A 26,528-nucleotide genomic window follows, 5' to 3' on the forward strand; every position below is an offset into this window, starting at 1 on the left:
TCCGCCTGCCTCAGTCTCCCAAAGTGCTGGGATTACAGGCGTGAGCCACCACACCCAGCAGCTTTTAAAATGTGGCTATTTCATGAGAAATTTGACTTCCTGTCTTCTCTTGAAAATAATTTTATGAAAAAAAAAAAAAAAAAACTATAGAGACAGGATCTCACTATGTTGCCCAGGCTGGTCTTGAACTTCTGTGCTCAAGTGATCCACCTGCCTCGGCCTCCCAAAATGCTGGGATTACAGGTGTGAGCCATCACACCCAGGCCCAAAAATAATTTTAAAAACTATAGTAAGCCAGGCACGGTGGCTCACTCCTGTAATCCCAGCATTTTAGGAGGCTGAGGCGGGCAGATCACAAAGTCAGGAGTTCGAGACCAGCCTGACCAACATACCGAAACCTCGTCTCTACTAAAAATACAAAAATCAGCTGGACTTGGTTGCATGCACCTGTAATCCCAGCTACTCAGGAGCCTGAGGCAGGAGAATCGCTTGAACCCGGGAGGTGGAGGTTGCAGTGAACCGAGATTGCGCCACTGCACTCCAGCCTGGCCAACAGAGCAAGACTGTGTCTCAAAAATAAATAAATAAATAAATATAGTAACACCAGGCCTGATTCCCCTGTTGGCAACAACTTGGCTAGAGCTTAGTGGCTGCCCACTCCGTCTGGTCAAGTTATTCATACCACAGTTCCTCAAAGCCCCTATACGCCTGACCCACGTCACTTAGTTTACCTGCCCATTCTTCCATAACACTAGAAAAGATATAGGGGCAAGGAGTTGAAGCGGGGAAACTACAAGTGGGAAAAGAAAGGTTGTGTCTCTTATGGGCGTCACACATTTTGTGCCTCAGTTTTCTTTCAATTTGGAAGGAAGGTTAGACCTGGTTTAAGTCAGGGCCATTTTGGACATAGAGATCTTGCGCTCAGCAGGTTGTATGAACTAGACTGTTAACATTTCTGGCTGGAGGTTGGGCCAAAGTCAGCTTGAGCTAACAGTCAACAAGCCCTCACTCAACTATTCAACTGCTGGAAATTGTTGTCCAAAGAGAGAGCATTGGGCCACAACTCGCAGGGATCCCTGTGGGACAAAGTTAGCATGTTCCTTTTCCCCAGACCCAACAGCCACGCAAATAATTGCACCTGGCATCCCACTGTGGAGCACAGTTCATTTGTCTTGTTGGTTTATTGGCCTACAGAGTTGGACACACACACAAATGCGGAGATAAATATTGGTCAGTTTCTCTAAATCTGGGTCCTCACTACGTAGAGAGCTAGAGTCTGTAGAATTCTAAATCTTGCGTGCTGTGGCACAGAACCAGTGGCCTTCCCACTCTGCCACCACCCTTCTTCCCAGGGAACATGGGGAAAGAGGGTACGAACTAACAAGACTTGATCATTTTCAAAAGACAAAACTGCAAAATCCCAAATTTCCAACATCTGAAACTCACAATATTCAAATTCCCCAGTTCAAATACATATATTTTAATCTCCACGTCGCCACAATCTCATTTGTTGCCCAGAACCACCACATTCTGGAAGCTATTTTCCTTAATCATATTTAAAAAAAAATAAATGTCTACAATCTCAATTCTCCCAAAAAAAAAGTCCATGGTTTTGGAATTTTGACCTATTCTGAAGTTCCAATTCTCTGGTCCATCCTCAACCCTTCCATTTTCCCATGCCTGTTTGCCTCAGAGGAGTACGGGTTAAGGATATAGGGGCACTGTCATAACCTCTGCCCTTGCCTCCAGGCCTTCCTCAGTCTCTCTTGTGGTTCCGCTGTATAGATAGATAGATATATAATTTGTGTGTAGATATATATATATGTATTCTTTATTATGTATTTTTTTTGCAGTTTTTCTAAAGTGCCAGAAACAAGATTTGTGGGAATTTTTAGTGATTTTTTTTTTTTTTTGCATTTTTCCCCCATTTGAAACTCCCCCCCCCCTTAAAATTGGAACTTGGTACATTCAGTAGGAAATTCATCACTCAGGCTGTGGCCAAGACCAAGAAAAGTGCAAAGAGACAGAGGAGGAATGAAGGAGTGACTCCTCTGTGGTTAACATTCAGGGAGCCTGTCTAAAACCTCCCCCTTTGTATATGCTGGGAGGGTATGAGGGGTAGGAGGATGGTCCTGGCCCTCCCTAAACTCACCTCCCTCCAAAAGCCATGATCTTGCCCTTGGCAGTGATTGCTGCTAGGGCAGCCATCTTGGCCCCAAAAACAGTAGCTGGGGAAAAGGCTGCCATTTTGATGACAACAACTTTTCCTTTTAAAACTGCACTCCTCTAATTCCCATTTGTCAAATTTGCTCCCCCAAACTGGCTCTCCCCTTGCGAGCTATTTTCTGGGAGGAGGTGGGTGGGATGGGAAACGTTTATCCAATCACAGAGCAGGGAGACCCAGTTTTCAAAGAGAATTAGGAGCAAACATTTCTTCATCTCCCCCACTGGAAGGAAATACAGGGACCCCTGACCAGGGTTAACTAGTGCAAATTAGGGATTAGGGACTATTTAAAGTCCCTGTACCCCATCCCTAGGCTGGGATCTTTGGGTGAGGGGAACTGAGTCAAAGATGGGGTGTAAGGTGCTATTTTGAAGGGAAAGCTGGTGGGGATACCCCAAAGCCCACCAGAAGAGTAGAATGGTTCCCCCAAAACCATCTGGAGTGACTGGTGAGGGGAGTGACACTGGGGAGATGGGAATACAGGTAAGGATGGAAGGTCATGTGCAAATCCTGGGCTTACCCACCCATCCCACCCCTATCATTTTTCTGGCTATTTGGTCTAGTCTGGGAGAAACCATCAGGAAAAAAAACAGGGAGAAAGTAGATTCCCTTCTCCATCCCATTTGGAGTTCTTCCCTCCTGGCCCCCAAATCTGGTTTAGCCCAGAATAGGCCATATGTAGAGGCAGAAAGAGGTGTGATCTGCTCACCTCTTTTGCCTTGGAAGAATCTGGAGCTCACTGGATTTGGGGGTCAAGATAGGGCCAATACTTCCCTGCCCTGGACTGGGAAAGTGCTCAGCCACAGAACAGAGGGGCAGCCCTCCCCCAAACCTCCTTGACCTGGCTTGGGAGAGGCCATCTCCGAAGTCCAGGAATATGGGGAGGAACATGGAAGATCCAAAGGTATGGAAACCAAGGAAGGCGTCTTGATGCAAGGGAAACACGGACGTAGAGACCCACGCTTGGGAAGGATGGAACCCAAAGCCACACTCCCAGGCGGGTGGGGTCAGGTATCACAATGGTCTGGTCCAGGCCCTGGGCCACAATGAATGGAATGTGCTAGGAAGCATCTGGGAAGGGCTTAGAGAAAGCTTCAGAACAAGGGGGGTCATTAGGAGAGAGAGATGGTTTCCCCCTGGGTTTACGAATCAGGGGAGCAGGTTAGACATTCAGAGCTGGTGGGGGCCGTGAGTAGAGATTCAGGTTAAGTATATTGCTCAGTTGCCCCAAGGGCTGGAGAAGGGATGGAAGCTGGCCCTGCCCCTCATGGAGGCCATTCCCTGGAGGAAGATTGAGAGGGGAACCTCGAAAGATCCCTTCCCAGGAGATGGGAAAACTACAATCTCACACAAAGCAGCCTGACCCCTGAGCTCCAGGGGCCCCCAAGTCCCTGCACAAGAGTGTGGAGGGGCTCCCAAGGGGCAGGGAGGCCAGGGAGCTGGTAGTGGTGGGGAGTTCAGGGAGGGTGGCATCTGGTGAAAGGGGGATTGAGCCCCAAGGTTCACCCCACATCACCCTTCTGGGTTCTCTCAACCCCTGCCCTTTCACCTTCTCCCTTAGGGGGAATTGGTGGAGGAAGAGTTGGGGGAGGTGGTGTTGGCGGGGTAGGGGGTGCTGCTTGAGGATTCACTGCGTAGCCAAAGACCCCTGGTAGGAAGGGAAGGGCCCCCCCACCCTTCTCATCAGGTAGGACCATGTTGAGAGCAACTGGGAGAGCGGCCAAGTTACTGAAGTTGTAAGGGTAGGCGGCAAGGAGCTGGGGGCCGTAGACGAGCGGGTAGGGCTCAGGGTAGAAAGTGACTTTGGCAGCCCCTATCCCCTCCATCCGGTCCCCCTCACCAGCTCCCACTGGCCCTTCACTCCCAGATTTTCCCCTGCCACCACCAGGTTCCCGGCCGCCCCCAATCAGGGCCAGTGGAAATTCCTGCACAGGTGGGTATGCATAGCTGCCCCCGCCTGCCACCACTGGGGGTTCCTCACCCCCTGAGATGACAGGGTCCTGGAGTGAGGCGGTCTCGGAAGCTTCCTCAGCAGCAGTGCTCCCGCCGCCTGCCTCACCGCTGGATGAGGAGACTTGCATCTCTTGGGGGGCTTCCTCCTTGACATCCCCGGGCCGGGTGCCAGCGCTGCCCTTGGAATAGGCAATGACAGGAGTTGGGGTGCCCCCGGGCCGCTCAGCAGCATGCCTCTGCCCGTGACGGCTCAGGGCAGCTGCGGTCTTGCACACCTTGGCGCACTGGGGGCAGGTAAAGCGGGTGGAGGGCCTCCGTCCGGCCCGGGAGCTGTGGGAGCCCCCACCATGGGCCTCTTGGTGCTTTCGCAGCTTTCTCAGGGTGGCAAAGGTCTGGGCACAGTCCCCACAGCGGTGCCTCCGCTCTGTGCGGGCACGTCCCGCTGGGCTCTCGGCTGCTGGGGTTTCCTCCCAGCTCCTCCGTTCCAGCTTCTGCCTCCAGCGTGGTGGCCGGCGGCCTCGGGGCGGCCCACTGCCCCCCACACTGGCACCTCCAGCAGCTCCAGCCTTGCGTTTAGGCTTGTAGGAGTAGTAGGGCCTCCAGAGCTGGTCCTCCCCACCAGCCTTTGATTCCTCCTCATCCTCCTCCTCCTCTTCATCCTCCTCCTCCTCATCATCCTCACTCTCCTCCATCTCCTCTCCGCTCAGCTCCCCAGGACGCAGGTCAGTCTCTGAGATGCGGCGCTTGACAATGGCCTCCTCCCCGATTCGCACAGTGATCTGACACAGTGGAGGTGGAGCCTGCAGCTGAGAAGGGCCCCGGCCAGCCCCTGCGGGAGCACCCCCACCTCCACCAATCCCGCCCACTGGCTTGGCTGTGTAAGTCAGAGTCCTTCCGGCCCGTGGATTCCGGCCCTTGGCCTCCTCCGTGGTGGTGGCCGTGGCTGGCCCTGCAGCGGTGGCTGGGCTGGCTGCTGTGGCTGGGCTGGTGGGTGTGGCTGCAGGCTCAGGGGGAGGAGGTGGGTATTCTCGTTTCTTGGGTGGCCTCGGGGGAGCAGTGTAAGTGATAACCGAGGCGGCTTGGGACCCTCCTGTGCTGGCCGTCCCACTCCCCCCTCCACCACTGCTACTGCCCCCATGGACAATGACAGAGGGGGCTGGGTGGGCAAAAGTGATGACAGAGGGTGGAGGGCCAGGCTCTGGGGCAGGTGGGGGCCCAGGCGGTGGGCTGGCTGGCATGGCCACAGAGGCCGGTGTGTTGAGGCTTGGAGAAAGGGGGGCCTCTGGGGCTCCCTGGCTGTAGGTCTTGTAGGGCCGCTTGGCTGCCCGCATGGGGAGCAGGCGGTAGAGCTTGAGTGTATTGAGCTTGGGCTTGTAGCCTCCATTGGGTGTCTTCTCACTGGCGAGGAGGCCCGGGCTAATACCGTGGAAGGCTCGCTGGTGGGTCTTCAGGTTATAATAAGTGACAAAGGTCTCCCAGCAGAAGATGCACTGGTACCTGGGTCCGCATAGCAGGGAATAGGGCAGGAACACAGCCACTTGAGTCAAGGGCCCTGAAGTCTCCCAGGTCCTCCTGCACCCTGCACTCAAACCTGTGACTCCCGCAGCCTTGCGCTGCCTCCCTCACCCAGCCAGCCTCAGTGCGGGGCGCCCATCTGAGCTCAGTGCCCCAACAGGCTGTGAGACTCTAGGCCTCGGCTGTTCCACTTGGGACCCCGCCTAACTCACAGAGCCTTCTTCTCAAGCCCGGATGACAGAATGGGGAAACGACTTATGAACAGGGACACCGCGTGGAAACACAAGGCCCTGCTCAGAATAGTGTAATGATTCCTGGACATGCCTGTGCCGCCGCAGTCCTTTCCGGTGAAGGGAGCTTTCTCTTTCCCTCTAGCCCTTCCCCAGAGCAGCAAGCCAGGACATGGCACAAAGAGACTTAATAAACCTCAGCTGATGAACCCTGGAGGCGAGGCTGCAGTGAGCCAAGATTGCTCCACTGCACTCTCGCCTGGGTGACAGAGCAAGACTCCGTCTCAAAAAAACAAAAAAACAAAAAAAAAACCTCAGCTGAAGGAACTGGGGCTGGAGGGAGGCAGACAGGTGAGTGGTGGTGAGCAGGGGCCTCAGGATGGCTTTTTTTTTTCTTTTCAAATTATTTGTAGAGGCTGGGTGCAGTGGCTCATCCCTGTACTCCCAGCACTTTGGGAGGCCGAGGTTGGCGGATCACCTGAGGTCAGGAGTTCGAGAACAGCCTGGCCAACATGGTGAAACCTTGTCTCTACTAAAAATACAAAAATTAGCTGGGCATGGTGGTGTGCACCTGTAATCCCAGATACTCACGAAGCTGAGGCAGGAGAATCACTTGAACCCAGGAGGCAAAGGTTGCAGTGAGCTGAGATTGAACCACTGCACTCCAGCCTGGGGGACAGAGCGAGACCCAGTCTTAAAAAAAAAGAAAAAAAAGCCAGGTGTGGTGGCTCACGCCTGTATCCCAGAACTTTGGGAGGCCAAGGCAGGCAGATCACGAGGTCAGTAGTTCAAGACCATCCTGACCAACGTGGTGAAACCCCGACTCTACTAAAAATACAATAAAAAAAAATTAGCTGGGCATGGTGATGCATGCCTGTAATCCCAGCTACTTGGGAGGCTGAGGCAGAATTGCTTAAACTGGGACCTGGGAGGCGGAGGTGGCAGTGAGCCGACATCGCACCACTGCACTCCAGCCTGGGCTATAGAGGAAGACTCTGTCTCAAAAAAAAAGAAAGAAAAAGAAAAGAAAAAAAAATTGTAGAGATGGGGCCTCTATGTTGTCCAGGCTCGTCTCAAACTCCTGGCCTCAATCGATCCTCCCACCTCAACCCCACAAAGTGCTGGGATTACTGCAGCTAGCCTAGTCTCAGGATAACTTTCTAGGCCCCAAGCCCCACCCATTGCTGCCCTTGTCCCTGTGATCTCTGAGTGCTGGCCTCCGGCCGCTCCCCCTGCCAGCCTGGACCACTCACCTGCGCTCCCCCGTGTGCCACACCTCATGCTTCGTGCGGTACTCCGCCAGGGCGAACACTTTCTCGCAATAGCGGCAGGGGTACTTCCTCCGCCACGAGTGTACATTGCTGTGTCTCTTCAGACTGGACAGGGTCACATAGGAACGCTCACAAGCTGCGCACACATACAGCACGTGGCCGCCCACCACCTTCACCACGTGCTCGGGGCCTCCTCGGAAGCCCGCCGGTGGAGGCAGGGCTGAGGCGTCCACCCCTGCAGGACCACCAGGGCCAGCGCCCCCGGCTCCCAGCCCTGTAGATCCCCGAGTGCTGGCCCCTCGTCGGCACTGGGCCTCATGGGTCTGCAGCCGTTTAGGATGGATGAAGCTTTTTCCACACTGGGGGCAGGGGAGGGGCCGCCGGGGTAGGGAGCACTGCAAGTCAGGGGCCTGGGCCTCAGCCCTGTCACCCTCCCACTCCCCAGCTGGCCTGGGCCGGGGCCCGAAGCTGTCCTCTTCAGGCTGCGAGGTGGCCATGGGGGCTGGGGTAGGAGGTACCCAGGCATCACCTCCCTCTCCCAGGCCCTGAAGGCGGGAGATGCCCAGACGGCGCCCCAAAGCTCCGATCTCTGCTACAGCTGCCCCGTCCCCTCCACCACCAGGCAGTGCGAGCCGGGCGCTATAGATGAAGTTGAGGACATCAGAAAACGCAGCTGCTGGGACCCCTGGCAACTCCAGGACCCGGGGCGGGGAAGAAGCAGGGGGAGAGGCTGGAGGGGGAGAGGAAGAGGAAGAGGAGGAAGAAGAGGAAGCAGAGGAGGAGGAAGAGGAAGAAGACGAGGAAGAGGAGGAGGAGGAAGAGGCAGCTGTGGTGGTGGCAGGGTTGGGTGCGGAGCCCCCTGTAGCTGGTGGGAGGGGCAGTGGGGCCGAAGTGAGCAGGGCCTCTCTGAAGAAGGGACTCGAAGCAGCCAGGACGCTGCGGTGAGCAGGGAACTTGGTGTCTCCGGCTATGAGGGTGACGTCACAGAAGAGGCCACGGAGCCGCTGTTCATTGAGCTGGCGCAGGACGGCGGGGGCATGAGACGGGTCCGTCACCTCTGCAGGGGGGGGCATGGTGCCAGCCTAGACAGTGGGAGAGGAGGCCAGGTAGAGTCTCGGAGGCTGGGCAGAGGGCAGAGGCTTCTCAGGTCAGGCAAAGAGAGGGTCAGGAGCTGCTGGTCAGAAGCCAGTGGAAGGCTGAATCACTTCAGGCCACAGAAGCCAGGGCTTGGCCCTTAGCCACCCAAGTCTGGCCAGCATCCAAGACCAGTATGTCTAACTCACTTCTGTGGCTGGAAAAGGCCAGAGATACCTCAGGTCATGGTGAAGGTCAAGGGGTCATGATCTCTGAAGTCACAGACTAGAGAGGTAAGCGAGGGAAACCTCTCTCATGGGAAGGAGGAGGAAGCGCCATAACTCCTGATAGCCATTTCACAGAACTCCCCAGCCTAGACAAAATGGCCGCCCCCGCTGGCCTGCTGCCTTGGGTCTACTTTTCCCTCACTGTAGACCTCTGGGTACCTTCTCACCTGAGAGCACAGCCAACATGGAGTGGGGCGGGGGGTGGCTCAGCGAGTCCCTTCTGCTGGGCCTCTTCCTTCTGTGGAGAAACAGAAACCATGTCAGGGGAACCTAGAGGAGGAGCAGGAGAGGGTCCTCAGGGAGGGAAGTGGGAGGAAAAGCCCCCAGGAAGTGGGGAGGGGTGCAGGACTGTGGCCAGAGAGGACATCCAGGTGAGCCCGGACCCCTCCCCGGAGCCTCTGCCAGGTTATTTGTTTAGCTGCGTCCGGTCAAACCTGGGAGGCCACGCAGGTTATTACAGAATCTTGTTCTGCAGGCCCAGAGAAGTACAGTGACAAGATAATTTGCATATTCCCAATTCACCTCCAAACAATATAGTAGCACAGGTCCAGCCCATAGTTCAGGGAAGCCTGTCACAGCACTCTCAAGTCCCTTTGGCCCAATCTCCAGGGCTCAGAGGAAGTCAAAGATTTGCATGTTGTCATTTATCATGATGGTCTCATTTACATATCAAAATAATTTGTGAGTTTTTTTTTTTTTTTGTGAGTTTTTAAAAATGGGACCTAAGCTGGTAGATATTCAAATGAGGAGAGGCCCTCCTCATATCCTCCCAGCCCCATAAATCTCAGAGGGGGTTTCTGGCCCAGCTGCCAGACAACCATTGAAGCCCACTGACCCCTACACAACTGCCAGCTCGCTCCAGTCTCTGGAGGGCACTGGAAAGGCCACAGGACCAGGAGGCCTGGTCCCACACCTCACTCAGAGACCTGATGCCCTAGGGATTTGGGCTGAAAAAGCAGCATAATCAAGGCCGGGCGCGGTGGCTCATGCCTGTAATCCCAGCACTTTGGGAGGCGGAGGTGAGCAGATCACGAGTTCAGGAGATCGAGACCATCCAGGCTAACACGATGAAACCCCATCTCCACTAAAAATACAAAAAATTAGCCGGGCGTGGTGGTGCATGCCTGTAATCCCAGCTGCTTGGGAGGCTGAGGCAGGAGAATCGCTTGAACCTGGGAAGTGGAGGTTGCAGTGAGATGAGGTCACGCCACTGCACTCCAGCCTGGGCAACAAGAGCAAAACTCCGTCTCAAAAAAAAAAAAAAGTACCGCACAGCCACTTTCCCCTGCAGGCACCATCAGGGCCTTGAGGACTCTTTTCAGTTGAAGGTTTGAGTTTGAAAGCCAGACTTATCCAAAGTCACACAGCGTTGATAATGACAGGTGGCACCTATTTAGAGATCCAGGCCTGCAGAATTGAGAGCAGAGCTCTCCAGACCCTCTCCTCTGCCCTCCACAAAGCCTGGGAGCCATCACCCATCTTTGAGGGTGTCCTTCCATATGCCATGGGCCACACGTGTCTTCAGAGGCGTTCGGCATCAGGAGTTCCTCATACAATTCCCATCCTCTGAAAAATGTTCTTTCCCATTTATCACTCATACTATCTGGACTCAAAGGCCTTTTCCCCACATATACCCCATTTCGCATTCCCCAAAATATTTTCCTGACACTTCTCCTGGATGGGAAGAAGGAAGATGGTAAACAGGGATGATATTCCAAAGTTTTAACAACCCTGTCTGCCAGGGACAGATCAGGTTCTAGGTCAAGTGTTACCCTGTCAATTGGTGAATTTCAGATAGGTCAGGCATCCTGAGGAAGGGGCCTCACTGCATTCGTGGGCTAGTGCTCAGGCCTGCCACTCACTTCCATGATAACCACTGGCCCACTGGGACCCCAAGAGTCAGTGTTTTATTTGAATTACCTCATTTGTTCCTTATCACTACCCTGAAAGGTAGCAGTTAGCTTTCCTGCTTTTTAAATTTTTATTTATTTATTTATTTTGAGATGGAATCTCGCTCTGCACCCAGGCTGGAGTGCAGTGGCACAATCTCAGCTCACTGCAATCTCTGCCTCCCGGGTTCAAGCGATTCTCCGGCCTCAGCCTCCTGAGTAGCTGGGATTACAGGCACTCACCACCATGCCTGGCTAATTTTTCGTATTTTTAGTAGAGACAGGGTTTCACCCTGTTAGCCAGGGTAATCTCGATCTCCTGATCTTGTGACCCGCTCGCCTAGGCCTCCCAAAGTGTTGGGATTACGGGCATGAGCCACCACACCCGGCCACTATCCCTCCTTAAGGCCAGACACTGTGGCTCACACCTGTAATCCCAACGCTTTGGGAGGCCGAGGTGGGTGGATCATCTGAGGTCAGGAGTTCCAGACCAGCCTGGCCAATGTGGAGAAACCCCATCTCTACTAGAAATTTAAAAAAAAAGGCCGGGCGCGGTGGCTCAAGCCTGTAATCCCAGCACTTTGGGAGGCCGAGACGGGCGGATCACGAGGTCAGGAGATCAAGACCATCCTGGCTAACATGGTGAAACCCCGTCTCTACTAAAAATACAAAAAACTAGCCGGGCGACCTGGCGGGTGCCTATAGTCCCAGCTACTCGGGAGGCTGAGGCAGGAGAATGGCGTGAACCCGGGAGGCGGAGCTTGTAGTGAGCTGAGATCCGGCCACTGCACTCCAGCCTGGGCGACAGAGCGAGACTCCGTCTCAAAAAAAAAAAAAAAAAAAAGAAATTAAAAAAAAAAATTAGACAGGCATGGTGGTGGGTGCCTCTAATCCCAGATACTTGGGAGGCTAAGGCAGGAGAATTGCTTGAACCCGGGAAGTAGAGGCTGCAGTGAGCCGAGATCGCTCTGGATGGAGATTGATCCAGCCTGGGTGACAGAGTGAGACTCTGTCTCAAACAATAAAAATAAAAGGCCGGGCGCGGTGGCTCAAGCCTGTAATCCCAGCACTTTGGGAGGCCGAGACGGGCGGATCACGAGGTCAGGAGATCGAGACCATCCTGGCTAACACGGTGAAACCCCGTCTCTACTAAAAAATACAAAAAACTAGCCGGGCGAGGTGGCGGCGCCTGTAGTCCCAGCTACTCGGGAGGCTGAGGCGGGAGAATGGCAGGAACCCGGGAGGCGGAGCTTGCAGTGAGCTGAGATCCGGCCACAGCACTCCAGCCTGGTGACAGAGCGAGACTCCGTCTCAAAAAAAATAAAATAAATAAATAAATAAATAAATAAATAAAAATAAAAATAAAAATAAATAAATAGGCCGGGCATGGTGGCTCACGCCTGTAATCCTAGCAGTTTGGGAGGCTGAGGCGGGTGGATCACAAGGTCAAGAGATTGAGACCATCCTGGCCAACATGGTGAAACCCCATCTCCACTAAAAATACAAAAATTAGCCGGACACGGTGGCGGGCACCTGTAGTCCCAGCTACTGGGGAGGCTGAGGCAGGAGAATCACTTGAATCCAGGAGGCGGAGGTTGCAGTGAGCCTAGATTGAGTCACTGCACTCCAGCCTGGTGACAGAGCGAGACTTTCTCTCAAAAAAATAAATAAATAAATAAAATGACAGACTATGGGCTGGGTGCAGTGGCTCACACTTGTAATCCCAGCACTTTGGAAGGCTGAGGCAGGTGGATCTCTTGAGCTCAGGAGTTCGAGACCAGCTTGGGCAAGATGGAGAAACCTGGTCTCTACAAAAAATACAAAAAGTAGCCAGGTGTGGTGGCGTGCGCCTGCAGTCCCAGCTAATCAGGAGGCTGAGGTGGGAGCATCCCTTAAGCCCAGCAGTTCAAAGCTGCAGTGAGCTATGACTGTGCCACTGCACTCCAGCCTGAGTGACGGAACCACACCCTGTCTCAAAAAAATAAAATAGGCTGGGCGTGGTGGCTCATGCCTGGAATCCCAGCACTTCGGGAGGCCGAGGTGGGTGGATCACCTGAAGTTCAGAAGCTTGAGACCAGCCTGGCCAACATGGTGAAATCCCGTCTCTACTTAAAATATAAAAAATTAGCAGGGCATGGAGGCAGGCACCTGTAATCGCAGCTACTCAGGAGGCTGAGGCAGGAGAATCACTCGAACCCAGGAAGCGAAGGTTGCAGTGAGCCGAGATCGCGCCATTGCACTCCAGCTTGGGCAACAAGAATGAAACTTCGTCTCAAAATAAATAAATAAATAAAAATAATAAATGTCAGATTATGCCTTATAGATGTTAGGTAGCTGGCCCAAGGACATAGGAGCAGCTAGTAGCAGAGCTGGGATCTGATCCCAGGAAGTTTGGCTCCAAAGCCTATGTTCCTGATGACTTCACGACTTCACCATACATTAATGAAGGACATGTTTATGGCACCCCCCAGGGCTCAAATAGCCTACCTGGGTGCCTTTCCGAAAATTAGAAGCAAGGTTCTTTCCTCCAGGAGGCAGCAGCCCTGTGTAGGTGAGCAAAGTCAAGGTTTGCCTCCAGTCCTCATTCACCCCATTGGCTGGGCCTGCCAACCTGCACAACCGTATTAGTGGGCTTGGAGCCTATGCATGTGTGACTGTGTGCTGACTGCCACAGTACTTGGACGAGACCTGTCAGGGCTTCTAAGAACCACAGATACCCAATGCTGGACTGGCCCTTAGGGATCACACACAATCATCGTCATCATGGTCTCTGTAGCTGCCATTTGTGAATTTTTTTTTTTTTTTTTTTTTTTTTTTTTTGAGACAAGGTCTCATTCTGTTGCCCAAGCTGGAGTGCAGTGGTGTGAACATGGCTCACTGCAGCCTCAACCTCCTGGAATCAAATGATCCTCCTGCCTCAGCCTCCTGAGTATCTGGGACCATAGGCATATGACATAATGCGTGGCTAATTTATTTATTTACTTTTGTAGAGATGGGGTCTTGCCGTGTTGCCCAGGTTTGAAATACTTACCATGTGCAAAGTATAATGCTAAGCATATTATCTGTGTCATCTCATTTCAACACTCAAAATGGCCACAGTGAGGCAACAGGCTTAGAGAAATCAAATACTCTAAACTCCTCCCTTTGAGGTAGAGGGAAGGTAGTGATGGGGTTATCTGCCTCAGATTTTATAGCTAGCCAACCCAGCGTTTGGACGCAACTTGAGTTCAACTGCCCTGTGACTGGCTACTGCCCTGCAAGGCCTTACAGGAAGTGGAAAAGACTAGCTATGTGACCTCAGGCAGGTTACTTAACCTCTCTGTATGTTTCCTTATCCGTACGGTGGGGACGATTAATAGTTCCTACCTTGTGGGGTTGTCATAAAGATTAAGCGAGCCAACAAGTGGCAATATCTAGTTCGTAGAACTCAGTCCTGGAAAATGGTGGGGAGAAGTGGTGAAGAAAAAAAGGCATAAATTGGGCTTCATGGTAGGTTTGGTGGTTCTGTGGTTTTCAAGTTTTTTGTTTGTTCTTACCATTTCTACTCTTCAATGCCTGTGTGACTTCAGAGGTGCCACTGAGGTGGGGATCTGAGCATGGACACCAGACACGCCCTGCGTCTTGTGGTTCCCTCTGGCTGGAATGTTCTTTCCTCCAGATAACCTCAAGCAGTGAAGCCCAACTTCCTTTAAGCCTTGACTTAGAAGCCACCTTCCCCTGAGGCCTTCCCTGGCCACTCCCCACCTCCTAAAACTTCCTATCTCCCTACCCTACTTTATTTTACTCCTTAGCACTTAGTAACACTTTTTTTTTTTTTTTTTTTTTTGAGACAGAGTCCAGTTCTGTCACCCAGGCTGGAGTGCAGTGGTGTGATCTGGGCTCACTGCAACCTCCTCCTCCCAGGTTCCAGCAATTCTCCCGCCTCAGCCTCCCGAGTAGCTGGGATTACAGGCGCCCAACACCACATCTGGCTAATTTTTTCTTTTTTTTAGAGACACAGTCTCACTCTGTCGCCCAGGCTGGAGTGCAGCGGCACAATCTCCGCTCACTGCAGCCTCCGCCTCCCCAGTTCAACCAATTCTTTGCCTCAGCCTCCTGAGTAGCTGGGATTACAGACCCGCCACCATACCCGGCTAATTTTTGTATTTTTAGTAGAGATGGGGTTTCACCATCTTGGCCAGGCTGGTCTTGAACTCCTGACCTCGTGATCCACCCGCCTTGGCCTCCCAAAGTTCTGGGATGACAGGCGTGAGCCACTGCGCCCAGCCTGGCTAATTTTTTCGTATTTTTAGTAGAGGTGGGATTTCACCATGTTGGTCAGGCTGGTTTTGAACTCCTGACCTCAAGTGATATGCCCACCTCTTCTGCCTCTCCAAGTGCTAGGATTACAGGCATGAGCCACTGCACCTGGCCATTCTTTTTTTTTTTTTTTGAGACGAGGTCTCACTCCGTTGCCCACGCTGGAGCACAGTGGCACAATCACGGTTCATTGCAGCCTCAACCTCCCAGGCTTTCATGACCTCCCACCTCAGTGTCCCTAGTAGCTGGCACCACAGGTGCACACCACAATGCCCAGTTAATTTATTTTTTATTTTTAGTACAGACTGGATCTCCCTATGTTGGCCAGGCTTTTCTTGAACTCCTGGGCTCAAGTGATCCTTCTGCCTCAGCCTCCCAAGGTGCTGGGATGACATGCGTGAGCCACTGAAACTGGCCCAGCTGCTTCTCTCCCTTTTTTTTTTTTTCAGGGGGGACACAGTCTAGCTCTGTTGCCCAGGCTGGAGTGCAGTGGCACGATCTCGGCTCACTGCAACCTCCGCTTCCTGGGTTCAAGGGATTCTCCTGCTTCAACCTCCCAAGTCACTGGGACTACAGGCGCCCACCACCACATTTTTTTTTTTTTTTTTGAGACGGAGTTTTGCTCTGTCGCCCAGGCCGGAGTGCAGTGGTATGATCTCAGCTCACTGCAAGCTCCGCCTCCCGGGTTCCCGCCATTCTGCTTCAGCCTCCCGAGTAACTGGGACTACAGGCGCCCACCACCACTCCCAGCTAACTTTTTTTTTGTGTGTTTTTAGTAGAGACAGGGTTTCACTATGTTAGCCAGGATGGTCTCGATCTCCTGACCTCGTGATCCTCCCGCTTCGGCCTCCCAAAGGGCTGGGATTACAGGCGTGAGCCACCATACCCAGCCAGGTCTGGCTAATTTTTGTATTTTTAGTAGAGATGGGGTTTCACCATGTTGGCCTGACTGGTCTTGAACTCCTGACCTCAGATGATCTGTCTGCCTCGGCCTCCCAAAGTCCTGGGATTACAGAGCCCGGCCAACTGTTTATCTTTTTTTGAGACTGGATCTTGCTCTGTTGCCCAGGCTGGAGTACAGTGGTGGGATTGAGGCTCACTGCAGCCTTGACCTCCTGGGCTCCAGTGATCCTTTACCTCTCAGCCTTCTGAGTAGCTGGGACTACAGGTACCTGCCACCATGCCCAGCTACTTTTTGTATTTTTTGTAGAGATGAGGTTTCACCATGTTCCCCAGGGCTGGTCTTGAATTCCTGGGCTCAAGCAATCCACCCAGCTCAGCCTCCCAAAGTGCTGGGATTATAGTGGAGAGCCACTGCGCCCAGCTCCTATTTCTTATTTATCTCTGGAATGTAAGCTCCAAGGGGTAAAAGGTAGGATTTTTTGGGGTTTGGTTTTGTTTTTGAGAGGGTGTCTCGATCTGTTGCCCAAGCTGGAGTGCAGTGGTGTGACTTCTCTCGGCTCACTGCAACCTCCGCCTCCTGGGTTCAAGCAATTGTCCTACCTCCGCTTCCCAAAAACCTGGAATCTAGGCATCTGCTACCACACCCGGCTAATTTTTGTATTTGTAGTAGAGACAGGGTTTCACCATGTTAGCCAGGCTGGTCTCGAATTCCTGACCTCAGGTGATCCACCTGCCTCAGCCTCCCAAAGTGCTGTAATTACAGGCGTGAGTCACCGTGGTCAGCCCTTTTTCTTTTTTTTTTTGACATGAGGTCTTGCTTTGTTACCCAGGCTGGAGTACAGTGGTGTTACCACAGCTCCCTGCAGCCTCGACCTCCCCCAGGCTCATGAGGTGATTCTCTCATTTCAGCCTCTCAAGTAGCTGGGACTACAGGCATATGCCACTGCCCAGCAAATTTTTTGTATTTTTAGTAGAGATAGTGGTGTTTCACCATGTTGCCTAGGTTGGTCTTGGAATCAAGCAATTCACCACCTTGGACACCCAAAGTGTTGGAATTACAGGTGTGAGCCACAGCACCCAGCCAAGGGTAGGGAATTTTGTCTGCTTTGTTCACTACAGTATCTCAAGTCCTTAGAATAGGGCCTAGCACATAATGGGTGGTTAAAAACAAAACAAAAAAACAGGTAAATGAATGAACCTGTCCTCAAAGTCCATCTTCCAGGAAGGAAGCCATTATCCATGACAGACTAAGTTGGCCCAGAGATAGGGATGACAATTATAACTTGACCACTTCTGGGCCAGGCACAGTGGCACATGCCTGTAATCCCAGTACTTTGGGAGGCTGAAGCGGGCAGATCACTTGAGGTCAGGAGTTCCAGACCAGCCTGGCCAACATGATGAAACCCCGTTTGTACTAAAAATACAAAAATTAGCAGGGTGTGGTGGTGCACGCCTGTAATCCCAGCTACTCAGGTGGCTGAGGCAGGAGAATTGCTTGAACCGGGGAGGTGGTGGTTGCAGTGAGCCAGAGATTGCGCCACTACATTCCACCCTGGGTGACAGAGTGAGACTCTGCCTCAAAAAAAAAAAAAAAAAAAAAAATATATATATATATAGGCCGGGCATGGTCAGGTCACGCCTGTAATCCCAGCACTTTGGGAGGCCAAGGCAGGTGGATCACCTGAGGTCAGAGACTGACCACCTGTCTGGCCAACATGGTGAGACCAGCCTGGCCAACATGGTGAAACTTGGTCTCTACCGAAAATAAAACATTAGCTAGGCATGGTGGTGGGCGCCTGTAATCCCAGCTACCCGGGAGGCTGAAGCAGGAGAATCACCTGAACCTGGAAGGCGGAGGATGCAGTGAGCCGAGATCATGCCATTACACTCCAGCCTGGGCAACAAGAGCAAAATTTCGTCTCAAAAACAAAACAAAAAAAATTTAAAAAACCATAAATAAGTTGACCACTCTGGAGTCCTCACAATTTGCCCCATACTCTTCTTGGGACCTCACACACACTGCCTCATTTAATGATATTCTCAGTACAGCCACCCACAGTAGGTATTTATATTATCCTGTTGCCCAGGCTGGAGTGCAGTGGCATGATCTCGGCTCACTGCAACCTCCGTCTCCCGGGTTTAAGCAATTCTCCACCTCAGCCTCCAGAGTAGCGGGGATTCCACGCCCAGCTAGTTTTTGTATTTTTAGTAGAGACAGGGTTTCTCCATGTTGGCCAGGCTGGTCTTGAACTCTTGACCTCAGGTGATCCCCCTGCCTTGGCTTCCCAAAGTGCTGGGATTACAGGCATGTGCCACCGCGCCCGGTCATATTATTCTAATTTTACAGAAGAGGAAACCAAGGCTCAGAGAGGGATATACCTTGCTCGAGATCGCATAGCTTGTAAATAGCAGTCAAGATTCGAATCCAGGCCCGGCTGACCCCAGATGTTCAATCTTTCCCTCTGCCATACTGCTAGACCTGGCCCTGAAGGGGCCTATGGCCCGCCAGCTGGTTACATAAACCACTGCACAAGGTCTCACGTGCTAAGTGCTAAATGTGTCATGTCTGACTCCACCCTTTCCCTCGCTCCCACATCCAGCAGTCATCAAGTGTGGCTGAAACCGCGGCCGAGCTTGGGAATGGCTCTGGAAATCTTCCCTTCGATAGCTCAGGTCCTTGTTAACACTCACATGGTCCCAAGGCTATAGCCTCCCAGCTATCCCCTGGCCTCCAGGCTTCCCTTCCTACACCCAGCCCGCCTCCCAGTGAGGGTCAACATCCCTAACCACAGTTCAGGAATATCACTCCTGGGCTCAAAACCTCCACTGGTCCTCACTGACTCTAGAATAAAATTCAAATTCTTCTACCAGGCAGTCAAGGGCTCTAGTCTAGCTCCAATCTTCCTTTTTAATCTTGCCTTGTTATCCTCTTCAAACACACAGTAATCAGTGTGAGCCGGGTGTGGTGGCACGTACCCATAGTCCCAGCTACTCAGCAGGCTGAGGCTAGAGGACTGCTTGAGCCCAGGAGTTTGAGTCCAGCCTGGGCAACATAGTGAGACCCCATCTCTAAACAAATGAATGAAACCCCAGACACCCAGTGTGCCCTCCAGCTTCTGCATGACCCACACCTGCACGCCTTTGCCTGTGCTGGCTTGTCCTGCCAGAAATGCTCTTTCCCCAAGCTTGTCAAAATCCCTCCAAAACATTAAGATCTAACTCCAAAGCCACCTCCTTCTTGGCCCTCCCTGACCGACAGGATGAGGACAATCTCTCCTTCCTCTGACTCATCAACCTTTTGTGCCCCTATGGCCACCATCCACCTTATATAGCAGCAGAGACTCAGGTTCTCATGTTCTCAGCAGGGGCTCCCTGAGCATCTGGGTCTTCTGAAATGGACTGCTGCACAGATGCTAAATTCTGCAGGAGCTGGGGAGAAGAGTGTTGGAGGCAATTGCACAGAAAGGACCATCCACTGAATGTTCCAGAAGGTAGCAGAGTACAGTAGTTAAGAGCACAAGATCTGCAACCTGATTGCTCAGGTTCAAATACAGCTTCACCTCTAACTAGCTAAGTGACTTTGGACAAATTACTTAACTTCTCTGGCCCTCAGCTGCCTCACTTGAAAAAGGGAGGTAATTACAGGGCCTACTTCACGGTGTTGGTCAGAGGGCTGAGTGGCCACACATAAGCGCCCTGAAGACAGTGGCTGGTGCACGGTCAGTACTAAGCAAGTGTGTGCTGCCATTATTATCAGCCAAGCCCCGAGAAGGGAATTCCCAGTCCTGACGGAGGGCTGACAGGGGCTGGCACAGGCACAGCCCCCAGACTGCAGCCACTTTCGGGTCCGTTTCCCACGTGCTTTCGGAAGATATGCAGGGCAGGCAATCAGCCCCATTCCGCAGATGAAGAACTGAGCTTCCTTCATATCAAGTGCCAGTGAGGGAATGGTAAAGACGCCAGAGCTCCTCAGCCCTGGGCCATGGCTCCTTTCTCTTCACCAGGCTGTCACTGTGCACCTGTTGTGCAAGCTCCCCCAGGCGGCCACCCCTCCCAGCCCCCCATGCCGGAGGGCCTGTCCGCAGCACCCTCCCTTCCCCTACCTACACACATCCTTCCAGTGGGGCCAGGCACAGTAGACAGTCGGTGTGCAGGCTTGGAATGCACTTGCACACACACCCGTAGAAGGGCCCAGGCCCCAAAGGTGAGGAAAACCTGTTCTGAGGAATCTGCCTAGTGAGCGAATTCCGTTCCGAGGCCCTTCCACTGTCGCAGGAGTGGGGCCCAGTGTGCGTCAGAGATACCCACAAGGGGGGCAGAGAGAGGGAGAGGGTGAAGCAGGAGGAGGCTGAAAACTTCACGTTTCTTTTTTCCATTTTAGTGACAAGAGTCACACCCAGCCTTTACATAAACATGGCCAAGGAGCCGCTCTGTCTAAGCTTACTTCCCTTGTGGCCGCCCAGCCTCTCCTCCGGGTGACCCTGACATGCTGGGCAGGCTGATGAGGGGCAAACACACAGACCCTGCAAAGATTAGCTGGGCCGCCTGACAACACCCATGCCTCCCGCCGGCCGCCATGCGCTACCCTGCATTTATCTCCCGCCTTCCTCATACCAAATCCCCTCCACAGCCCCACCACCACTTAAGCACACAGACGGCAGGCACGCATACACAGCCTGCTTGCGGCTGGCCTCTTGGGTCTGAGGCCCACACCACCCTTGTCACGCCACCTCCCTCCCCACATGTGTTTTCTGACCAGCTTGCCTCCCAGCCCAGCAGCCCCGACAGGCTCCTACAAACAACGTCACAAAAGAATCCTGTGGAGAATGTTGCAAACGCACAACCTTCCCCTTGCTTGGCTGCCCATGATCCCACAAACACAAGTGGCGCATTCCACCCCGAACCCCTCACACCAGTGCCAGCTGACCCACGGGCCCGAGACACACCCTGGGTTCCTCACTCCAGATCTTCCGGATCTGAGTTCTAGACGCGCAGCCCCCATGCAACACGCTCATCACGGACACGCAAACCCATCCATCGCCCTCTTTACCACTGGACCACACCTCAGCAGAGCAACAGAAATGGGACCCAGACGTGACGCCTTCTGACTAAAAGGCCCACAACCGCCCCCTCCAAAAGGCCACATACACTGCATCCTGACACCCTCCGCAACACATACAGCATGCCAGCTCTGCAGAAAACAGTTCATAAACAGGTCATAGGTGCAGCACAAGACGTGCATGCGAGAAAACACATGCTGTAGAAAACACACAGCCCCACATCGAACAAACTCTGCACCCAGCATGCTGTGCCCTGCTCAGAATGCCCATCTGTCACCCAAAGCCACAGGGCTCGACTTATAACTCTGCCCCACAACACTGGACACCCCTTCTGGCTTTCTACCTCCACGGCCCAGGGAGGGCCCTACCCAGACCCCTGGCTGCCAGCAAACGGTGGTGCCCAGGAGAGGTTTACCTTGCCCCACCACACAGCAGGAGACACACGATCTCCAAGACTCACAGCCATAACCCTGCCCCGACGGCGCGGCGGTTCCGGGGCCCCAGCTCGCCCTGCGCACCCCGCACACCCCAACTCTGGGGCGCTCGGCGGCCCACCCCTCCCCCTCTCTGCCTGGCTCCTACGCCATCGCCCTCCCAGCAGCTTGCAGCGCTTGCCCGGGCTCACACCCGCCCCACCCCACCCCCAACCTGCCCCACGGGGGGAGGGGGACATTAGGCTGCAGAATTAACCCTTCAAAGGGGGAGTGAGCGCCGCCCCTTCCACGGCCCCAGGCGATCGCTTCCCCCGGCCGCCGCTCGCTCGGACGCCATACCAGGGCCCCCTTAGTCGCCCCCCAGCGTCGTGTGCGCCCGGGGGCGGGGCCAGGCTCAGCCCCCGACCCCTGCGCCCCCAGGTCAACCCCAAAGGAGAGCGGTCTGGGCGCGGGGCGCGGCCGGGGCTCCGCGGCGCCGGGCAGCGGAGAGGGGGCCCGGCAGTTGGCTCCGGTCCGCCCTGGCCCTGCCCAGTTCGCCCCGGGGCCCACCTGACTGTGATGGCGCCGCGTCCGCCAGGCCCGGCTCATCACCGTGGCCGCCCCCGGCCGCTCCGGTTTCGCCCGCCTCCAGCTCCGGCTCCGGCTCAGGCTCCGGCCCCGGCCCCCCCAGCGCCTGGCCCCGGCCCGGCCCCGCTGCCGCCGCCGCCGCCGCCGCCGCTGACATCATCGGCTCCCCCCGCCCCGGTCCTACCCCCACCCCCACCCCCGGAAACAGTCCCCCCCCAGCGCCGCCGCCGTCGCCGCCGAGAGGAGGCCGGCGCAGCGCAGCCGACACCGACACAAAGCTCCGAGCGCCCAACGGCCTTCCCCGGGACTGATCCCCGCGGCAGGACACCGCGCCGCGCTGGGCCACCGGGCGGGTGGACACCGAGCCGGGCGCGGGCCGGATTGCAGCACCCCGGCAGGGGCGCACCACCACCGACCCCCAGGGAAAGGGCTCCCTCCGCCCTTCCCCCTGTACGCCCTTCACTCAGCGGTGCACACTGCCTGAAAGCATTTAACACACAGGCTCTCAGGGTGCAGACATGACATGGCAGTCTCATAATCAGGCCCAGTGGGACCCACAGACTCAGGGTCAGCACACTCAAAGAGGGCCAGCCCTGGACACACACACACACACACACACACACACACACACACACACCCTCTCCAGGAATGCGCAGGAACGCTCAGCAGGCCGCGGAAAAGGAAGGCCCTGGCCATGCACACGGGGCACACATTAACGACCACCAGCGCAAATGAACACACGAAGCTGGCTGGGTACTTTGTCCCCACCAGCAGATAGATCCACATCTGTATCCTTGAACATAAATGCAGAAGCCTTGGTGTCGGCCTCTGGGGACAGCATCAACAAAACACCAGGTGGAAGCACACACAGAAAAAAACACATTCCTGAAACTCCACAGGGACAATCCCAAGAACTCCTCCCTGGTTCTGGAAAATTAAAAACTAAGGAGATGGAGGAGCCAGGCTTCAGAGCTCCTTGCCTTAAAACCTCTCTGAGGCCGGGTGCGGTGGCTCACGCCTGTAATCCCAGCACTTTGGGAGGCAGAGGCGGGCAGATCACGAGGTCAGGAAATGGAGACCATCCTGGCTAACACGGTGAAACCCGTCTGTACCAAAAATACAAAAAAATTAGCCGGGCGTGGTGGCGGGCGCCTGTAATCCCAGCTACTTGGGAGGCTGAGGCAGGAGAACTGCGTGGTGGCGGGCGCCTGTAATCCCAGCTACTTGGGAGGCTGAGGCAGGAGGCAGAGCTTGCAGTGAGCTGAGATAGCGAGATGGTGCCACTGCACTCCAGCCTGGGCTGGGCAGGGTGGCTCATGCCTGTAATCCCATCACTTTGGGAGGCTGAGGCGGGGTGGCTCACTTGAGGTCAGGAGTTCCTGAACAGCTTGACCAACATGGTGAAACCCCATCCCTACCAAAAAAAAAACAAACAACAAAAAACAAAATTAGCTGGGTGCAGTGGCTCACGCCTGTAATCCCAGCACTTTGAGAGGCCGAGGTGGGCGGATCACCTGAGGTCAGGAGTTCAAGACCAGCCTGGCCAACATAGAGAAACACCATCTCTACTAAAAATAAAAAATTAGCCGGGTGTGGTGGTGCATGCCTGTAATCCCAGCTACTTGGGAGGATGAGGTAGAATTGCTTGAACCTGGGAGGCGGAGGTTGTGGTGAGCCAAGATCGCACCACTGCACCCCAGCCTGGGCAACAAGAGCGAAACTCCATCTCAAAAAAAAAAAAAAAAAAGAAAAATTAGCCAGGTGTGGTGGCGCACGCTTGTAATCCCAGCTACTTGGGAGGCTGAGGCAGGAGAATCGCTTGAATCTGAGAGGTGGAGGTTGCAGTGAGTTGAGATCACACCATTGCACTCCAGCCTGGGCAACAAGAGTGGAAACTTCATTTCAAACAAAAAAAGAAAGAAAAGAAGCAGAGTTAGACTCAGTGGGAAAATAGGCGCACTACCACCTCAGGAGGGTTCCAGGGAAGAACCCCACCCCCACTCCAACCAGGTCACAATGGCTGGAGCTCTGAGGGGCCCAGGCTCCCTGAGCCAGGAGGAGAGAGGAGAAAGTCCAAGGAAAGATGGTGAGTATGGGGGCCAGGGGCCCAATACTCCCTCCCTATAGCTCCTGGTTGCTCCATTTCCCCTCCTTTCCCAAAACTTAGCTGTCTCAGAGATACCCACAAATAGAATTCATAATAGTGTATCCAGGTGTCTCTGGAACTTGTGGCATCACACAGATGCATAGCATCTGAGGCTTCCTCCCCTTCCTCAATCCAAGAGGGCATCCTGGTTCCTTTTTCTCCTCCCAGGAACAACTTACCCAGGGAAATGATACTCCAGGACTGCTCATTCCTTGCTTCCTGCTGCAGGCCCACATTATACCATCTCACTCATCTTTTAGGCCCTTTCTAACTCCCAAGAGTTCCTCCCAGACCCCATCCTCGCATCTGCCCTGCCCCAGGTCACCCGGGCTGTGGCTGCTGTCTACCCTGAGCTCCTTTCTCCCTAACAGGCTGGCAGTCACCCCTACTTCAACCTGCCGGACTTCACGCAGCCATCGCCGCCCTCCACTCCACCCAGCCTCCCCTCACACCAGCGCTGCCAGCCCTCTGATGCCACCAAGGGTCTGCTGGTGGCCCTGTTGGGTGGGGGCCTGCCTGCTGGCTTTGTGGGCCCCCTTTCTCGTATGGCTTACCAGGCTTCAAACTTGCCCTCGCTGGAGCTGCTCGTCTGTCGATGTCTCTTCCACCTCCCTATTGCCCTGCTACTTAAACTGCGTGGCGACCCACTTCTGGGACCTCCTGACATCCGAGGCCGGGCCTGCCTCCATGCCGTGCTCAACGTCTTCAGCATTGGATGTGCCTACACTGCATTTCAGATGGTGCCCACTGGCAACGCTGCCACTGTTCGCAAAGGTTCTTCCACCGTCTGCTCTGCCCTCCTCGCCCTCTGCCTTGAGAGCCAGGGTCTCAGTGGCTACGACTGGTGTGGACTGTTGGGCAGCATCCTAGGATTAATAATCATTGTGGGACCTGGACTAGGGACACTGCAGGAGGGGACCACAGGTCTCTACACCGCCGTAGGTTATGTGCTGGCTTTCCTGGGAGGCCTGATGCTGTCCCTGGGGCTTCGGGTCTATTGTTCTCTGCTCTTTCCCTCCTGCCTCCCAACAGTGGCCTTCCTGTTTGGCTTGGTGGGGCTGCTGGGCTCTGTGCCAGGCCTTTTTGTGCTGCAGACCCCCGTGCTGCCCAGTGACCTCCTGAGTTGGAGTTGTGTGGGGGCAGTGGGGATCCTCGCCTTGGTCTCCTTCACATGTGTGAGCTATGCGGTCACCAAGGCCCACCCTGCCCTGGTGTGCGCTGTCCTGAATTCTGAGGTGGTGGTGGCCCTTATACTGCAGTATTATATGCTCCATGAGACTGTGGCACCTTCTGACATCATGGGGGCAGGGGTTGTGCTGGGCAGCATTGCCATCATCACAGCCCGGAACCTCAGCTGTGAGAGGGAAGGGAAGGTGGAGGAGTGAGATAGAACTTGGGAGCCTGGGGGTTGGGAGGGGCAGGGGTAAATAGAGGCAAAGACTGAAGACGAACATGGAAGGACAAGTGACTGGAAAAGAACTGGTGTGGGAGAGGGATACCTCTGAGTCAAGAGTGACTTGGGGACTTGGTGGAGAGTGACTACCTTCAAGACCTGGAGCCAGCCTGGGACCAAGGGATGTGGAGTCCAAGCTGGGTCCTGGGAATCAGGGCATAACTAAGGGGTAAAGTCTGAGGAGCAGATCCAAGGGGCAGAGGCAGGCAGGCCGTGGGCCACGGGGAGGACTTCACTCAGCAGCAAAGAGAAGAGCATTGGGGCTGGAGTGTTCTGGCAAAGACAGAGCCAGCAGCTGCGCTGGGGGAGGGGAGCGTGCCTCCCCACCCCTCCCCTCACGGCTAAGGTTTCCTTTTCTCGTGCTTGTGCCCCCTCCTTGGGGTGGTGACGTGACATTGACATCAAACAAGGATTACTCTGAATGTGGCTGTGCAGTGGTGTCGTCTCTGCTTTGAAGGGAGAGTGGAAGTCCTACGACCGTTCTCATTGGAGGATCCCTTGGGATCCCCGCCCCCCCATTTTATTCCTGAAATATTCTACAAAGTGAAGGATTTCCTAATGTTCAGATGCCTTGACCCCAAATCCCCCAGGACTTTCGTGGCCCGCCCCATGGCTAATCTGCTTTTCTCGGATTGTCGCGGTCCCGTGATCTCTCCCGGACAGTGGCCAGGCTCCTTCCAGAGCAGGCCTCGGAGCTGAAGTCTCTTCGAGCGGCTCAGGCCATGGATCTAGGACCATGGCTCGGTACGGCGCGGCATTAGAGGCCAGGAGATGCCCACCCGTCTCTGGGGGCCGTTTGACCAACATCGGCTACTTCCGGACAAGCCACTGGTCCCGCCATCTTGGCTTGTTCATGCATATTCAGCAAGAGAACTGCATATTCATGAGCAACCGCCCTCCCCCGGGAGCTCACTCGGGAGGACCCGCCCCGCCCCGCCTCCATTACCGATTCGCAGAGCAGACCATTTTCCAGCTGGGGGGTGCTACGAATGAGAGGCTTTTGCTGAAGATGAAACCGTTGTCCAAACTAGAATGAAAGCGGCCCAATTTTACCCTCGAGTCTTCAAACCTTAAATCTCAGTGCAGAAGGGGGCAGCGAGGAGAGGCGGTGGGATTACAGAAAAAAAATTCCTCTCTCCCAGTCACTTCAAAACGTCGCCCAACCAGCGAGCAGGGGGAGGACCCACGACTCTGGCTCGCACCCCGTGCGGGCCTGCGCAGGC

The 26,528-nt window shown here is 54.5% G+C and overlaps 2 protein-coding genes across 5 annotated transcripts; one reads left to right on the top strand and one right to left on the bottom strand.

Moving 5' to 3' along the window:
• Positions 1-1,150: 1,150 nt before the first annotated feature.
• ZBTB4 (zinc finger and BTB domain containing 4) lies at positions 1,151-26,510 on the bottom strand. Of its 4 annotated transcripts, none has more exons than XM_030923179.1 (4): positions 21,689-21,870; positions 8,722-8,792; positions 7,176-8,275; positions 1,151-5,674 (listed from the first exon to the last, which is right to left on the bottom strand). In XM_030923179.1, exons 3-4 carry the CDS (start codon positions 8,264-8,266, stop codon positions 3,727-3,729), a joined length of 3,039 nt encoding a protein of 1,012 aa, XP_030779039.1. In that variant the 5' UTR covers positions 8,267-8,275; positions 8,722-8,792; positions 21,689-21,870; the 3' UTR covers positions 1,151-3,726. The 4 variants fall into 4 exon arrangements, with proteins under 4 accessions (XP_030779039.1, XP_030779041.1, XP_030779040.1 ...); XM_030923181.1 differs by lacking the exon at positions 21,689-21,870 and adding an exon at positions 26,252-26,510 and having other exon boundaries at positions 1,153-5,674; XM_030923180.1 differs by having other exon boundaries at positions 1,153-5,674; positions 7,176-8,364.
• On the top strand, positions 23,667-25,731 carry SLC35G6 (solute carrier family 35 member G6). The gene is made up of 2 exons (XM_010362352.1): positions 23,667-23,792; positions 24,224-25,731. The coding sequence occupies exons 1-2, from the start codon at positions 23,790-23,792 to the stop codon at positions 25,235-25,237; spliced, it is 1,017 nt and encodes a 338-aa protein (XP_010360654.1). The 5' UTR covers positions 23,667-23,789; the 3' UTR covers positions 25,238-25,731.
• Positions 26,511-26,528: the final 18 nt, after the last annotated feature.

Source organism: Rhinopithecus roxellana, chromosome 19, assembly GCF_007565055.1.
Source record: "Rhinopithecus roxellana isolate Shanxi Qingling chromosome 19, ASM756505v1, whole genome shotgun sequence".
Lineage (NCBI taxonomy): Eukaryota > Metazoa > Chordata > Mammalia > Primates > Cercopithecidae > Rhinopithecus > Rhinopithecus roxellana.

Coding starts and splice junctions, on each gene's coding strand:
- ZBTB4 (XM_030923179.1), bottom strand. CDS start 8,266: ATGCCCCCCCCTGCAGAGGTGACGGACCCGTCTCATGCCCCCGCCGTC. Junction 5,675..7,175: donor TGGCACACGGGGGAGCGCAG/GTGAGTGGTCCA, acceptor ATGCGGACCCAG/GTACCAGTGCATCTTCTGCT.